Source organism: Manis javanica, chromosome 4 (assembly GCF_040802235.1).
Source record: "Manis javanica isolate MJ-LG chromosome 4, MJ_LKY, whole genome shotgun sequence".
In the NCBI taxonomy this organism is placed as follows: domain Eukaryota; kingdom Metazoa; phylum Chordata; class Mammalia; order Pholidota; family Manidae; genus Manis; species Manis javanica.
The window spans coordinates 177,489,264-177,502,487 of record NC_133159.1 but is presented as its reverse complement, the minus strand read 5'-3'; the positions used below and the strand labels follow the sequence as shown (position 1 = coordinate 177,502,487).

General features: G+C 47.6%; 1 protein-coding gene across 6 annotated transcripts in view; it reads right to left on the bottom strand.

Moving 5' to 3' along the window:
• ARMC7 (armadillo repeat containing 7) overlaps window positions 1-13,224 on the bottom strand; it is a 26,400-nt gene extending 13,176 nt beyond the window's left edge. For 3 of the 6 annotated variants that reach the window (XR_005055668.2, XM_036997531.2, XM_036997530.2), the window contains exons 1-2: window positions 10,956-13,224; window positions 10,730-10,873 (exon numbers count right to left, since the gene is read on the bottom strand). Coding sequence is in view for 3 of the 6 variants with exons in the window: in XM_036997531.2 (XP_036853426.1) it covers window positions 10,730-10,873; window positions 10,956-11,046 (235 nt within the window). In the remaining 3 variants the exon portion in view is untranslated. Of the gene's footprint in view, window positions 1-7,791; window positions 7,912-10,239; window positions 10,349-10,729; window positions 10,874-10,955 lie in introns of all 6 variants that reach the window. The other 3 variants (XR_005055669.2, XR_005055671.2, XM_073235909.1) reach the window with 3 other exon arrangements.

Below are 13,224 nucleotides of genomic sequence, written 5' to 3'. Positions count from 1 at the left end.
TCACCGAGCACATCTGAGGGAGGGAAGGGGCGAAGTGGCACTCCTGGCGTCACAAGGAGGGAGACAAGGCACTCTGAAGGAGAGGCTGCTCCGTATGGGACACTCAGAAGCCTCCCCTGCCAGTTCACCCCCGTGGAACCCGTAGCACACCCTGGGGTCATCCTGTAGACAGCCCTGTTACTGGGCGCCATTAGGCAGGGCGGGGCCGTGCTCTCTAGTGTGCCTCCGTATACCAGGCGCCTGAAATTGTGGATACTCACTGGACACGTGACCGAACCTCACAGTGTTACTAACTATCACCTCCATTTTAGTGGAAGCAGCTTAGGCTGCTGAGAAACTTTCCCAGAGTCCCAGAAGACGAGGAGTCCTTTGCTGCTCCCACGAAAAAGGGCGCCTCTCCAGAAGCCACAAGGAGTTCTGCCACGGGAAGACGCCGGGCTCAGCCAGGAGCAGGAACAGGTGTAAATGCTCCGGCAGGCCTCTGGCCTCTCAGGCGCATCTGTCTGCATGATCTCTTCTGGGCAGAGGGCACTGAACCAGCTTCCAACGCACACTGTGGACTCAGTGGGGGTGGGCGCTGGGATTTATCTCTGCTCTAAGTGTGATAAGATGAAGCTGAGTCACTCTCTGGCTAGTGAGTCATCATCACACCCAGGTGTGCCTGGGTGGGACTCTGTCACCCAGGCCAGGGGATAACCAGATAGCATCTGCTGGAGCACGGGGGGGCAGGAGGCCTCCAGCCAGCTGGCCACACCTGCTCCCAGCGTGCGGGCCTGGGAAGCCTCCAAGGGCGGATCACATGTCTGCCTCACCAGCTGCCTGGGTGCCAATGGCAGGGAATCCTTGAAGCCCTCTGCCTGGCTGGCAGCGACCCTCAAGAGGTGAAAAGAGGGGAGAACACCTGTAAAGAGAGGGCTTCAGGGCGCGACGAGGCAGAGTGCAAGCACCCAAGGCAGCCAGATGGAGCCAGAGGAGCCGCGAGAAGCCAGGGACATGGATGCTTTGAGCCGCCCCCCCCTCCCAACCCCGAGTCCACCCGTGAACTTGCCTGGAAGAACTAAGAGGGCCATAGGAAAAGGGAGACACACAACCCGCAAGTTCTGAAGTAACGCCCAACAGAAAGCTGGTTAAATAAGAGCACGCTACATCTGTGTGATAGAAAATTACATAGTTCTTAAAAATCATGTTTTCAAAGAATTTTCATGAGGGAAGATGCTAAGGAGAAAAAAAAGTTCCCTTCATCATCTTCATTGCTTTTCTTCATACCTAAGAGTTTTTTGTCAACATGTTTTCTTGGCTGTTGGCCCACTAAGCTACAGATTCCGTTGAGAATGGGGACTCTGTCTTGTCTCATTCTGTAGCCTTACCCTCGCATAGAGCAGATGCTCAACAAATGACTGTTAAATGAACAGATATATTAAAAAAAAAGACAAGCTGGAAACACACCACATTAACAATGACTGTTTATGTAGTAGGATAATGGGTCATTTTTATTTTCTTTATTTTCCAAGTTTCCCTCCTTGATAAGATGTTATTTTTGTAATGAAGAAAAAGATATTCCTTTTTTAAAGCTGATTTTTACTCAGAACAATTCACCAAATGACACCATTAAAAAGATAAAAAGGAAAAGAGAAAAAAATATTCACAGAATATGTATCTCATAGAGGACTCATATCCAGGATATTAAAAAAAAGTCCTGCACATCAATCAACGATGAACAACACAATAAAAGAGAAATGAAAATTGAAACCACAATAAAATGCCACAATACACCCACCATCATGGCTAAAACAAAAAAGACGGTAGCATTAACTGTTGGTGGGGAGAGGAGCTACTAGAACTCTCCTATGCTGGTGGTGAGGAGTGTAACATGGCATAATCATTTTGGAAAACACTTGGCAGCTTCTAATAAAGTCATACCCTATGACTCAGCAACTCTACTCCTACCCAAATTGATCTGAGAAAAGTATGTATGTGTGTGTATATATATATATATATATATATATATATATATATATATAAAAGAAGACTTGTATAAAAACAGTCACAACAGCTTTATTCATAAAGGCTCCAAACTAGAAACAGCTCAAATCTCCATCAACAGGTGAATGGATGAACAAACTGTGGCATGTTCATAAGAAGACATGAACTAATGATACTGTAACAGTTTGGATGAACCTCAGAAACATTATGTCGAGTGAAAGAAACAAGATGAGTACATTCTATATGACTCCATTTACATGAAGTTCAAGCATAGGCAAAACTAACCTCTGGGGATAGTGGTTATAGTCCTGACTAGCCCGGGATGGAGGACGGGAAGGGCTGACTGACAGGGGGCAGGCATGAGGGCCCCATCTGGGACGAGGGAGATGGAGACATTCTGTATCTTGATTTAACTGGTTACATAGATGTACATACACCTTAATGAATTTTAAAAATGCATCAAACTGACACTTAGGATATGGGCATTTCACGGTATGTTGATCATGCTGCAATTTAAAACATGGTGGCCAAACAAAAGAGAACAAGTTCTGACTGGCTGATGAACATGTCTTAGACAAACCAGACAAGACAGGCAGAAAGTGAACAAGAGGTAAAAAGCAGGGCCCTTCTAGATGCAGGGAACTACGGATACCCTTGGGGAGGGGCAAAAGAGAAAAGCCCAAGTGCAGTCTGACAAACCTGGAGGCTGAGAAAGGTCAAGTAGGTCACCTCGGATCACACAGCAAGTAGGACACTGGTGCTGGGAGGGACAGGCAGTTCTAAGGACTGTCCCATGGATTAATGAGATCATGCTGACAAGTGTTTAGCCTGGTGCCGGGGGCAGGGCAAGCTTGGAGAGAGCAGCCCATCCCAGGTCAAAACCTTCAATTGGGACTATTTGTTCTTGGGTTTTACTTTAGTATCTTGAAAATGATTCTTTCTGAAATTTCAAGTTGAGTGACAGAACAGTATATAGAGAAAGTTACCATTATGTGTAAGAAGTGGGGAAGCACAGAATATATAATGCATATGTTCACATTTGCTGGTTTCTGAGGGGAAACAGGGTGGAAGTGACAGGAATAGAAGTGAGACTTCTCTGAAAATACCTTGTAATATAGTTTTGACTTAAACTGATGAATGTTTCATATAATAAAAAACATCAAATTAAACCAAAGAAAAAATATCATGGCTTTTCGTACTTCTGATCTATATTTCACCTCTAGAAATTTATCCTACTGGTATACTGCCACAAGTGAAAAATAATACACAAATAAGGTTATCCACTGCAGCACTGCTCATGAGAGCAAAATGGAAACAACCTCATGTCCCTCTCTAAGGGGTTGGCTAACAGCAGTCCCCTCCGTGCCATGGGGATCATGCAGCATTTACAAAGAAAGGGACAGCCCTTTAAGGGAGAAAAGTGTATGTTGCAGCAGGTATGCTAAGATAAGATACTAAGTTAAAAAAAAACAACAGAATTTAGAGTATATTACCACATGTGTAGAACATGCAAAAAAGTATACATATAAATATACACATATTTGTGTATATGAATATGTGGCATACTCATAAGAAGACATGAACTAATGATACTGTAACAGTTTGGATGAACCTCAGAAACATTATGTTGAATGAAAGAAACAAGATGAGTACATTCTATATGACTCCATTTACATGAAGTTCAAGCATAGGCAAAACTAACCTCTGGGGATAGTGGTTATAGTCCTGACTAGCCCAGGGTGGAGGAGGGGAAGGGCTGACTGACAGGGGGCAGGCATGAGGGCCCCATCTGGGACGAGGGAGATGGAGACATTCTGTATCTTGATTTAACTGGTTACATAGATGTACATACACCTTAATGAATTTAAAAATGCATCAAACTGACACAGGATATGGGCATTTCACGGTGTTGATCATGCTGCAATTTAAAACATTGCCAAACAAAAGAGTATCTCTGGGATGATAAACAAGAAACTAGTAACAATGGTTGCCTCCAAAAGAGGCTACAAAGGGAGTTGCCATCCCCTCATATCCTTTTGAATTCTGTATCACATTAATCAGTCACGTATTCACATAAATTACTAATACACATATACACATAAATGCACACCTTGCTTGTGCCAAGAACTAAGAGGAAATGGACAGACCTGGTCTCTGCAAGTCACAGAGGGATGGTGGGGGCTGCCCTGGTCCAGGTGAGCTAGTGGGGAAGGAAGAGGCAGGATGAGAATCTCGATGTCACCTCCTTTCCAAGCAGAAAGATGTATGACACCAGCAGCCTAACTGGTCAGTGAGAGGAAGTGCAGGGGAGCCCCAGGGTATGGAGGATGGTGCAAAGGCTCTGTGACAGGCAAATCTAGTTGGAATCCCAGCACTGCTACTGAGAACGTAGGTGTCCAGAGCAGCATTCAACCTCTAACCCTTGGTTTCTTCCTCAGTAAAATGGGCGAGATAATGAAATAAACTGATTAAGGCTCCCCCTGGCCTTACAGATGTGGACCAAGCATGCACTTGTTTAAAACAGTCCGAGGCTAGCCCAGGACCATACTGCAGCTCACACATACAGAAAAAGGTTGACACAGACAGGAGAGGTTAACAACGAGAAAGCAAATGCCCACGTAACCAGCATGAGGTCAAGAACTAAAACACTGCCAGGAATCCAAAAGCCTCTGCTCATCCCTTCCTGATCCAATTCTCTCCTCCTCTCAGAGGGCAACACCTTCCTGACTTGCAATAATTTAATAAAATAACTTTAAATTAATAAGCAGGACACTTTAAATCTTTAATAAATACTTTTACTACACATCATCCCTAAACACTATAATTCAGTTCTGTCTGTTTTGGTTTTATAGAAATGGACTCACATTGTATGTATTATTATGTCTTGCATTGGTGTTTTATTTTTTTTAATTTTAATGATCTTTTAAAACAAGTATAATTTCCATAATATTGTAAGTTTTGGTGCACAGCATCATTTACTTAACAGTATATTTGTAAGCTTACGGCACATTGCTGTAGACCGTTGACGCACCTTGTTAAGTAGTATGACTATCCCACAGTGTCGGTATCCATTCTAGTGTTAACTGTTTCCAGTTTGGGATTGTTACAGACAATGCTGCTAGTGACATTTTTGCATATGTGTCTGGATGTGCAAGTGCCCCAGCCCTATGAACATAACTGCTGGGTCATGGGTGTGCCTGTCTTCAATTTTACTAAATACTGATTTCCAAAGAGAGGCCGCTGAGGGTTAATCTACCAGTCTTAATCTGAGCGCCACCGCCATCTGGTGGCAACTACATGTATTGCAGGATAAAGAACAGGAAAGCGATTTAACCTGAATTCTGGGAGGCCACTCACTTGAATCCTGTTTTAAGTAACAAAACTGCCAAAGTATTCTGTGAAACCCTAGGAATCAACCAGTTTTCACAGGAGCCGAGAATTCTCTCTTGGTTCCTTTATATCTCCATACAGCACCTGGGAAGGTGCAGGTATATGTACACACAACATATAGGAGAACTAAGAGTCAACCAGTGTGCTTTGGACACTTTCAAATTAATGCCAAAGGCTGCCAGAGTTTTCATTTTGGGCACAACATCTGAATTCTTTTACTCATTCATGTATTTAATGGGACCCTTGCTTTATACCTGGTTCCCCCAAATTAACCCACTTCCCTTCCCCATCTCAAACAAGGGCAGCTCTGGCCGGACAGAGCCATCTCCTGGGGGCAGTTCCTCTTAGACGCCCCCCATCAAATGTGGCTCCAGGCCATGAGTACTGCCAGTTGTAGCAGGGATGACTTCCCACCAGAACCGCCTCTCGGAGACTGTGCAGGTGGCAAAGTATGGTGGAAACACAGAACAAGGGAAAAAGACTTCCTGGAGCCTAAGCCCTGGCTCTGACAGCTGGGTCCCCTGGGCATGGAATTTGGATCCAGGAAGAATGAGTAAACTCCTGGCTTCAGGGATCACTAACAGTGGGAGCCTCGGGCAACAGCCCCAACTCACGGAGGTGTTGTTTCCTCTGTGTAAAAGGAGCTTAGTACTACCTGCCTTGCAGCTGGTGACATACTCAGAGATCCTGCAGGCAGTGCTGGAAAACGGTGGGCATGTGCGGGTGAACAGCAGGCACAGTGCCCATGTGAGAGGCATCCCGGAAAGGTAGCTTTTATCCTAACAGCTCCCAAACCACAGCCCTTGACCCTGAGGGGAGAAAAAGAAGCCACGACCACAACCAAAGGGTAAACAAAATAGTTCTAAAATTGTTCTAAATGGGCAAATCTACAAAAGGAAACGCCATGAAAGGGGAAGGTCTGAGATTTGAAAAGCACTGCATGTTACTGCAACTGCTGTAACCAGATTCCTCTTAGAGCTGCAGCTATACTGACCAGGGTGCTTGAGGGGTCACAAAGGGTGACCCCCCCAATAGACAGTGACCCAGGACACCAATTCTCCACTGGCGAGTGACTGCCACAGCTTTCAGGCCTGCTGCCACAACTGACAGGAATAATTGCAGCCAAACCAAAGCTGAGGAAGACCAGGCTTTCGGCCCTCAGAGAGGAGGCAGAGCCGCTTGACAAGAGGTCTTACCTCACAGATGAATGCATCAGAACCACCATGGAAAATGCCTGCACTTGGGGTGAGTTGCAAGGACAGATGGCGGGAAGTCTGCATTCTGACCCTGGCCTGCATTAACCAGTGCATAACCCGAGGAATTAGGAACTCCTTTCAGGGCAGGAAAGTGGTCAAAAGAGCAGCTTCTAGAATTTGACAGCCTTGGTTTAGGTCTTTCAACCTTTGACCAACCCACTGGCCCTTCCTAAGCCTCAGAATCCTTACTAGAAAATAGATACTATGAGCACACCTACTTTAAGTGCAGTCTCAGGGTAAAAGGTGACAGCACAGGAAGAGAGTGCTCCACAGCGCTATTATCACAAGTCCTACTAAGGACAAAAGCATCAGTTCTGTAGTTGGGAGGCTGAAGGTCTGTGTACACATCACAGCCAAGCTCACTTCACCTGATGTTACCTGGACACTCACTGGGCAGCCAAGGATTGACTTTCATATACCTTTTCCTATCATTCAGTGATGCTTTTCCAGAAGGAAAGAACCCCGCAAGCAGATATGATTCCTTGATATAATGTTATTCCGCCCCATCTCATCTCTGTTTATCCTCAAAGGGGCCCCAGATACAGGTTCTTGGGTGGAGGCCTGGGGAACCTGCAGCTGCTTTTTATCTTATTTAATTCTCTCAACAGCTCCGTGTGGCAGGAACTGATACTGCCCCACCTGATTAGGGGAGAAGGGAAATCACACACCCAGAGCTAAGTGGGGGAGCAAGGACTTGAACCTAAGCCTGCCTGATGCCAAGCCCAGCTCTTACCAAACTCATTATGTTCCTTGTCAACAAACAGACATGGATTTTGGTTCTGTGAGCCGTGCCCAAGGGCAATCTAACCCAGCTCTCCTCTCTGCCAGTTACTCCAGAACCAGCCCCACTAAGGGCTGCAACACCAAGTTGTGGCCAGGACTCTGTACCTTTGGAGCCCTTCCATCCCCTGCCATCCTCATCCTCTTCCCCAGACCAAAAGGCCTGAGCATTCGGGACATAACAGAGATAAGCCAGGCTGGGCTCTGACCTGGCGGAGACCACAATCTCAGGCCTGCCACCAGGGATGAAAGACTCTAAGTTACAAAGTGCAGCACAGGGCCTGCCAGCAACAGAATAAGCACTGATAGTGTTTCCCATTTAGCACCAGAGACATTAAGAGAAAAGGAAATGACAGGAGTAACAAAATACACCTCTACATACCCCTGGGATGCTCCTTTGAAGTTATGCACAATCAATACAAGAGAAATTTAATCTGAAGACGATCCCATGGCAGAATTCAATGCTGAGAGAACTATTGCTCTTGGGACTGGGGACCTTGCTCTGGTGGGGAGGAGGACAAAGAAAAAAATGAGGAGGAAAAAGTAGCTGCGAACAGTAATACTGGTGATAATGATACAATAATTCCGGACAGTGTGCCTTCACACAGACATGGACACATGCACACACTTAGGCTCCGGACACAGTCCTGTGAGGTAGGCGAAGCCCAGGGGACAAAATGAGGCTCAGAGAAGGGACAGGACTCCTCCACAAGAACTGGGTAAGAAGTGGAGAAGCAGGGATTGTGGACTCCTGGTCCAGAGCGTGGTCACTCACTCTGAGAAGCTGCCCAGGCCAGCAAGAGCCCAGGCCAGGCCCAGGTCTCCCCAAACAGCTCCCAGCTCAGTGGGCCAGGAACCGGGTGCTTCCTGGCCCTGTAAAAGCTGCTCCTGCATGACTGCTCCTTTCAGACAAGTTTTCTTCAGAGTCAAAACCTTGAGGCGGAGGAACTCTGTCACCCTAGGTGGAGGTTTAGCCACAAGCTTCTGCAGGGGCCACTGTCCTCATTAAGATGGCAGAAGCTATGAAGCAGAGTAACAGAGAGGATGGAGGACTTATACTGCAGAAAATATTAAAGTGACCAATTTTTTAGAATATGTATTTAGGATACAAATCTTTCAAAGAGGCAGAGACATGAGCTAACACCACTCTTAGACCTGGGTGACCAGGGCTCCTAGCTCTGACCCAACATTAGAGGGCTGCACTCTGGCCCACTCCACAGGTTGACGAATCCAAGGAGCCCAGCCAAAGGCCACCTCCCTTCTCCCTGAACCTGCTCCCACAGCCTCATGGGCCTCTTTGCTGGATCTTGATTTCCAGGTATGAACTCCACTGTTCACTCCTAAGTCCAAGGAGGGGTCATGGGCAGGTGTTGGTGGGGTGTGAACAGAGTCAGGATGTCTGCATACGTGGATGTGGGCCCTGCCATGGCAAGAAAAAGGGTGCACCATTTGCACTTTGACCCTGATTACCATAAACATTAGGGGCAAACCTGGATGGTCTTTCAAAAATTTCAACCCACTTACTATGATGTATTCGGGGGGGGGGGTGGGAAAGTGTTACTTGATTCTCTCAAGGCTTTCAAAGTAATTTCTAGGACTCAGGAAATAAAGAGAATAGAGGAACAAACTAAATGACACCAGGAAGAGGCAATCAGCCAGTCCAGAAGGCAAACTCTTCTGTAGAACTGGTCCGGATCCTTTAACAATTATGAAAACAGAGTCTATGAATGATTAAGGAAGATACAAGATAATTTATATAGTGACTCCCTTCTGAAGAGCACAATATGGAAAAGGGGGCTGGGAAGTAACTTTACAGTGGAGAAACCTGACAAACACCACCTCGAGCCAGGTGATCAAGGTCATCATCAACAGTGATAAGTCGTGTTGACAGTAGTACCCTCAGTATGATGGAATTCGAAATGGCACTTTCCCTCTGTGGTCATCCTACCCAAAACCAATAGCCCAGTCTTATGCAAGAAGCGTCAGACAAATCTCAACTACAAAATATGTGACCAGTACTCCCGAAGACTGTCAAGGTCATCATAAAAAGGGAACAGCTAAGAAACTGGCTCAGTCCAAAGGAGCCTATGGAAACATGACAACTAACTCTAATGTAGTATCTTGGAGAGGATCCTAGAACAGTAAAAGGAATTAGGAAAAAACAAGGAAATGTGAATAAAATATGGACTTTAGTTAATAATAATGTATTAGTACTGGCTTGTCAATTGTAACAAATGTACCATAATAATGGAAGATATTAACAATAGAGAAACTGGGTGTAACACATGGCAACTCTATTATCTTTGCAATTTTTCTAAAACTGCTCTAAAATACAAAGTTTACTTAAAAAGAGAGCGAGATTGAGATCTAAGGAACATAACGAGTTTAAACGCATGGATCTAGGTTAATACAAACCAACCGAAAAAAAGTTATTTTGGGACATTACTTGAGAAATTTGCATAACTGGGTATTAGATGATAATGGAATCATTATTAAAGGGTTCTTTCCCTCTGTAGATAAGATTTCTTCCACTGTGTAGAGAAACGTTATTTTTAAAAAAATATTCATGCTGAAAAAAGAGCTTTTGTTTGCTCTCAGAATACACTCCAAACTCTCCCGGGGCCTAGATCTAAGCCCCCATAAATTCTGTGCTGTTGATTTCTCTAACCTCACTTTGTACCCCTACTTCACTCACCACAATTGTGCCCATGCTTTACCTCTGCCAGGAATGCCTTCCCATGACGGTGAAAACAGTAGTCCCCACCTCCCTATTGCTCTATCTTATCACCCCTGTTCATTCCCTTAGAGCCTCCATTTTTTGTTTGCTTACCATCTGAATATAAGTTCCTTGAGGGCAGAAACCTTTCTCCAACTATGTTTGCCATCTGTCCCTCATTTGTAACAGTATCTTGATCACACAGGGCATGTCCCAGAAGTATCTGTGCAGTGAATAATTCCACAGGTTTTAGCCCATAAAAACTACAGAGCTGTAAGCCCTTCCCAGTCACCTCTACTTCTCTGGCTATTGAAACGATAAAATAAAGATGTTTAAAAAGAGCACTCTTAAGTTTTTTTCCCCCTTCAAGTGGCTTCAATCCCTTAGGTATGATCTCATCTCTGAACAGGAGGGAGTCCCGGCTGTGAGTTCCAGACCCGACTCAAGCTGGCTGTGACCTGGACAGTGTGTGAAACGCGGGGGTGGCACAGACACTGCGAAGGTCTGCCTTCGCAGCTGAGTGCCTAGGAGATCTCTTTCCTAAAGACACTTCTAATTTATTTACCTCACCACAGCCCAGCATGCATCTGGGCCCCATCCTTACCAATAGCAAACTCCACCAGGGTTTCATTCTCCTCTGACAGCGAATCGAGGAATAAATCAAGGACCTGCAGCTGCCGCAGATACTGGTAGTTGCCGGGATCATAGGCGAAGTTGGCGAGGTTGGCCAGTACTTGCTCCTTGGCGTCTGTAGCGGAAAATAGACACTGGACACCAGTCCGGGGCGGTGGTCGCGGCCCGACCCCTGCCGTTAACCCTGTCACTCTCACCTTGGCTCTTCGTCTCCTGGAATTCCGTGACCAGCGCCTGCAGATATCCCAGCCGCCCGACGTGGGGGTCCACCTTCGGCTTCTGGGCCATGGTCCGGGCGGTGGGGGCCCGGGCGGACGCGCAGGACAGTGTGGGAAGTGAGGCCAGAAATAGGTTCCTTTTCTGGCTTCAGGTTCTGCGCTAATTTGCAGATGGAATTAGATTGTGGGAGATGGCGTGAGGCCTAGGACCTCGTAAGGTGTGGGTGTGAAAAACCTAAGTTGGGGCGCCGGAGACAAGGGTAGAGCTGCGCGCTGGATGTGGCAGCCGCAGAACCCAGGACCCCCAGCTCCAGGGCCTGATTTTCGGCTGGACGCCGGACTTCCGGCGGAAGCCGAGCTTAGTCCCGCCCGGGAGGGTGAAAGGGGCGGGCCAAGGCGGGCGAGGGGCGGGGCCGCCGCTGATTCAGGAGCGTGCGCGGCGCGCTTCATGCGTGCTGGCTCGGGCAGGCGGTAACCCGCTCCGCGAGGGTTGTTGAGGGCGGTGGTGGAGAAGGGCCGCTATGGCCCTTAGACGCTCAGAGGAGCGGGAGGGGCCCATGCGGGGACTGTCGAAGCCGAAGCACTTCCAGAACTCCCTGCACTTCACGATGCCAGCCTCCGCGTCCAAGGGGCGCCCTTTTGGAATGCGGACGTCGGCTCCCTGCGTCTACTACCTAGGTCCTTGGACCCTACCGACCGGCTTTTCCAAAAAGCCGGGCGAGCCTGGTACCCTCTGCTCCCCAGCCCGGAGCTGAGTCTGCCATCTCTGACCAGAAATCTCGGGAACTGGGTACCGTCCTAAGGCTTTTTGTCAGCCGAGTGGACAGGGAGCGCCCGGCAGCACCAACAGGCCGGCCTAGAAGGGGTCCCCGTTCACCCAAATGTTCTGCTTTGGCGGCTTTCAGGGTTGTGGAGTTTTGGATGCTGAAGCTCTTCTGCTCAATTCTCTCTCCGGGCGTCTCAGGAAGGTGGTGTGTGACAGAGACCTCGCAGGTGCAGGGATAGCACCAGGGAGGGAGGGGGCCCTGCTGCATTCCCAGAGTGCTTGCAAATGTGGGGGTAAAGGGAGGTTGGGCTGTGAGTTTCTAAGGAGGCGGGGACTGTGTGCCTTTAGCCCTGGCCCGGCTGTGCGAGCAGAGTACCCACCACACTCCAGCCTGCCACAGCCCCAATGGGAGCAGACCCCATCTCGATGGGCTCAGGGCCCTGCAGTAAGCCCCTGTCTTAAGCACAGCCCCTGGGGCAGGAACTATGACTGCAGTCTGGGGGCTTGGATACCCTGGTTTGCTCGCAAGGTCCTTTGACTTCTGGGGGGAGCTGATGTGACCTGGGGAAGTAATCTCAGCCCAAGGTGGCCAGGGGGCTTCTTTACTTTTGGCTGGACAGAACAGCAAAAGGGACCAGGAGATCAGATCTTAGGGACAGGATAGAACTGAGCTCTACCCTGCCCTGGTCAGGAACTGTTCCAGACCTTCTCGAGGATTCCCAGATAATCAGCTAAGTGGGTTCTGGAATCAAAAGGGCCACCCCATCTCCCCTCATTTGTCCCCTGCCAAGGTGTCAGGGTCCCTTCTCTTTGGGGAAGGATTCTCAGTCCTTGGTTCTGTGCTGAGAACAGTGACCATGTCCTACTCCTCTCTGCCGAATCCCTGCACACAGAAGATGCTCACTAATATTTGTTGAAGGAATTCTGCCTAGGGATTGCCATTCTTGCCCCAGGGGCAGATGAAATAAAAATTCTGTATGCTAAGAGTTTACTGATACATTTTTTCCTTAAAAGAAATCTGTTTTCAGGAAGTGGGCCTAATAGTGATGCACATTTCAAAGCTTGGTAGCTACTAGCACTAAAAGCACTCACTCAGAATAGCCCCAACTCTCTCCTTTTCCATTCAGTTATGATGGGGAAGGAGAGAGGACCTAGCAAAATGTGTACAAGCAGTTCTCCTTCGCTGCACAGGCTGTAGGTGGTGGCCAAGCAAAGGACTGGGTGGGAAACAGGAAAGCAATGGGATCTTCAGGATCAGACTTTTCAAACTAGACGAGACATTAGCTTATCGAGGTCCATCCTTGCCCTTTTTCAAGGCCTGGAGATGGTAAACAATTGCCCAAAGTCATACAGCACATTGTGGCAAAGCCAAACATTAACTTGGGTCTCTGTCCCAGCCCAGAGCCCTTTGCCTGGCCAGAGCGCTATCTCCTTTGGCCATAAGGAAGCACTCATGGCAGGGTCCTGGAGAAGACGGTGTCT